The sequence below is a fragment of the Acanthisitta chloris genome, unplaced genomic scaffold (genome assembly GCF_000695815.1).
Source record: "Acanthisitta chloris isolate BGI_N310 unplaced genomic scaffold, ASM69581v1 scaffold39025, whole genome shotgun sequence".
Classification (NCBI taxonomy): Eukaryota; Metazoa; Chordata; class Aves; order Passeriformes; family Acanthisittidae; genus Acanthisitta; species Acanthisitta chloris.
The window spans coordinates 8,910-12,425 of NW_008673858.1; the positions used below are offsets into that span (position 1 = coordinate 8,910).

General features: G+C 40.4%; 1 protein-coding gene across 1 annotated transcript in view; it reads left to right on the forward strand.

The window, feature by feature from the left end:
• LOC103802610 (natural killer cells antigen CD94-like) overlaps window positions 1-2,288 on the forward strand; it is an 8,323-nt gene extending 6,035 nt beyond the window's left edge. Inside the window, exons 4-6 of the mRNA XM_009075110.1 lie at window positions 1-142; window positions 1,706-1,818; window positions 2,165-2,288. The exon at window positions 1-142 is cut by the window's left edge and continues 31 nt beyond it. Of these exons, the coding sequence (XP_009073358.1) occupies window positions 1-142; window positions 1,706-1,818; window positions 2,165-2,288 (379 nt within the window). The remainder of the gene's footprint in view (window positions 143-1,705; window positions 1,819-2,164) is intronic.
• The last annotated feature ends 1,228 nt before the right edge of the window (window positions 2,289-3,516 follow it).

Genomic DNA, 3,516 nt, shown 5'->3' on the forward strand with positions numbered 1-3,516 from the left:
TCTCTGCCCATCAAACTGGAGAAACAGTGGTGCTGACAACTGCTTCTACATTTCCAAGCAGAAGAAAACGTGGAAACAAAGCCAGCAGTTTTGTTCCTCAAGAAACTCCACTCTTCTTGTGATAAAAGACAAAGAAAAGATGGTACAGTCTTAGCTTCATGCATGTTACATGTTTTAATTTCCAGCGATCTTGCAGGCAGAAAATAGCTTGGTCATTTACAGTGCATGTGTTTATTTGTCTCTGGGTCAAGGAGCCTTCCTGCAAGTCACAAGATTGTCACAACTTGCAACACTTTCTAAATTGTGTACTGTAAGAAATAGTGGAATTATACACTGTGCAAAATAGAATGAGGCATTTCCCAAACTGCCCTAATTAGCTAACACTTAGGTTTTCACAGAGAAAACAAATTGCATGTTCTCAGCATGGAGGAGAGACGCAGCACAGCATGCAGGTTTTCATTATCTCTTCGTGGAGAGCTCCCTGCAGCAAACCCACAGCTACAGGAACTCTGGAGAGCAGAGAACTCACCACGGCACAGCACAGCACTGCACACTGCAGTGCAAAGGGACTATAAAAGGTCATTTTCTGTCTCTGTGTTTTAGCCTCACAGAGTGATGTTAATGATGGCACAAAGGCTACACAGAAGAAGGTTTTATTGTGATGACTGAAAAGGGTTTAGAGAATTAATAATTTTAAGTAGTCTTGCAAATTGGGGTGGTGGAGGGAGTGTTTTCTCAGCTTCTGACTTTTAAGGTATAAAAGTTTTCCTTTTGGATTTCAGTTTCTTTAAGTGAAATTCAGAGAGTTAGAGACAAAATAGAGAGTGGAGAAACAGTTTATTATGGAGTTTAGCTGCATCCTAAGGTCAGAATCATGGTTCACACTATTAGGAGATACTTGAATACCACACCTGCAACACTGATTTCAAGAGTTGATTTTGGTATGGTATGTAAACCCCTGGGCAGTTTGATTCCAAATGTCCATGTGCTTGCATTTTCTTCCATGTGTGGTATCTGCAGCTGCAGCCAGACTGAGGCCAGATCAATTTAAGCCAGCTGTGGATTTTAGATTTTGGGTGAGTGCTTAAACATTGTACTAAGCAGCAGTAAAGTATCTGGAGGATCTGAACAGGCTAAGATGCTGAGGAACCTCTTAGGTAGGGAAAAATTCAGGTACCTAAGCATAGGTTTCTAGGGCAGTCTGAGTTGCCTGGAGCTACTCTCTTTGACCACCAAATAATGCCTCAGCAAGGCCCAGTTCTCCCATAGGTCCTAGGTCTTGTCTGTCAGGCATATGTGAAGATTTCAGATAGGTTGGTGAATGTTAAAATGTGCTGGAGGCCAGTACTTAGGCTCTAACTGGGGCTTAAATGGTGCTTCCATTTCTAAACTGCAGCTATCTAGAGACTGTATAGGTACCCAAAGGCAAACCAGATAAAGCTGTGGGGTTTATTTCTTTAAAACAGCAGTGTTTCTACAAATCCAGGGTACATTTGTCTTATGGCAGTTCAGTAAACAAGTGTTTGAATGATCCTGTAATTAGAGGACTCAGCACTGCTTTATGAAAACCAAGCACGAACAACAGGTTACTCTCCTCTCGAGGAAGAGTTATCTCCTTTGGGTGCAGAACCTTCATTGCTGGGAGCTATAGGAACTTAGGTTTTATTTGTTTAATATTTTTATGATGATTTTCTCATACCTACAGGTTTCTCTGCCACAAGATTCACAGTTTTACTGGGTTGGGTTATCGTACATTTCTGAAAGGAACGGGTGGTACTGGGAGGATGGAACAGCTTTTTCAAGAGAAGCAACAAATTGGTAGGTCTTCAGTACTTAGGACCAGAGTGGTTCTATCCAGTGGACCCCAGTAAATGATATGAGACTTGTGCTTCCTCTTCCTTTCCCATGTCTGCAATGTGTGCAATGACAAAGGAGCACGGAGACCATAGTGTCTGCCGTGAAGCTCTGAATCCATGTCCTGTGCAAGGAACAGTGGGTGGGAAAGTACAGCTCAGTCACCTGCACCAGACCCGAAAGGACCTGCTAGGACAAAATAGCCCCAAGGGGGAAACAACTCCACATTCCAGTAGCAAATCAGTATGATTACAAATGTTTCAAACAGAGACTGTATGATAGCATTAAGCCATATCTTTTCATTTCCTAGGGTTGTGTCACATGGAAACTTCTTCTGTGCTTCCTTATATGGACAGTATATTTATACAAGCCCCTCCTGTTTGACAAAGCAATTCTGGATCTGTGAGAAAGTGGCAGTTTATTTCACCTTATGAAGGGTTTTAAGAAGGTATGTGGGGTCTGCTACTGTGAGATCCCAACTTTAGGAGCTGGAATTTTTAGCTACAGTTTTATTCTTGCTTGTTTATCGTGCAGTTTTCTCAGAATGGTGATTCAAGTGGACAGAGACTAAATTGTCTTCTTTGCTTGCATTTTCCCTCCCAGGCTTATGACTGAGAGACAGGAAGAAAAAGGAAAAAGTACTTAAAAACTACAAGCCAAGGAAGCAATTTGAAAGAATTAGCTACAGTCAAGCAATGATTATTGTGTGACTTTCTAGGTTGACAATCACATGTTCAGTCAGTATTTTATATTAACACCTGCTAGTTATGAACCAGTCCAACTACATCCTTGATTATTTTACTTGCTGAATTACTTACTGTACACACTAACTACTGTCCCTCTATAATTCTCTTCTAGAGCTCTTTGCTTAGGCATTCCTTTTTTTCCTAAATCTGTTCTTGTCACTGTTCCCCTGTCTAAGGTACAGGATTACAGAATGTGTCAGAATCTGTTTTGTATTACATATGCATATATTCCTTGCATGTATATACCTTGTTTCTATGTGTATATGCCTTAGTATTTGAAAGCTTTCTTTAAAATAAATGAAAAAATAATAGTATGTCTTTAATATTCAATATTTCCTTGGAAAATATTAGCAATGACTGAAGCACTTCCTTGGTAAAAAAAATGCCCTAATTTGACAAAAGAGGTTTGCAAAATGAAAAAATTCATTATATTCAGTAGACCCAGGCTGAAATTCATGGGCACAACTACCAGTTGATCTAGAAATCCTTACTCTTGCAGTAGGAAGTGCAAGGTGCAATGCAAGTAAGGTGCAATGTTTGAACCCATTCAGCTTGAGAAAAATAATTAAAGCAGGCATCAAAGCTGCCACATTCTACCTCTTTATCTTCCCATGAGCTAACACTCGTGGGGGTTTTTCTGGTAATTTGCTACTTGCCAAACCACAAGCTGCTCAGGAAGATCCACTATCTTTGGGGCTAGGGGAGTTCCACAATCATATGGCACTGACAAGTTCAGAGAAGCTGTACATTTGAAACACATTTTGTATGGAAAACAAAACTTCGTACTGTGTACTAAGTGTGAGAGTAAAGCCCTTGGTAGAGCCTGACATCATAAATCTTGAGAGGTTTGGGAGCTAAAGAGAAGTTGTTGGCTTCAACATTCCTTCAAATAGGACATGGACACTGAAGAAGATAG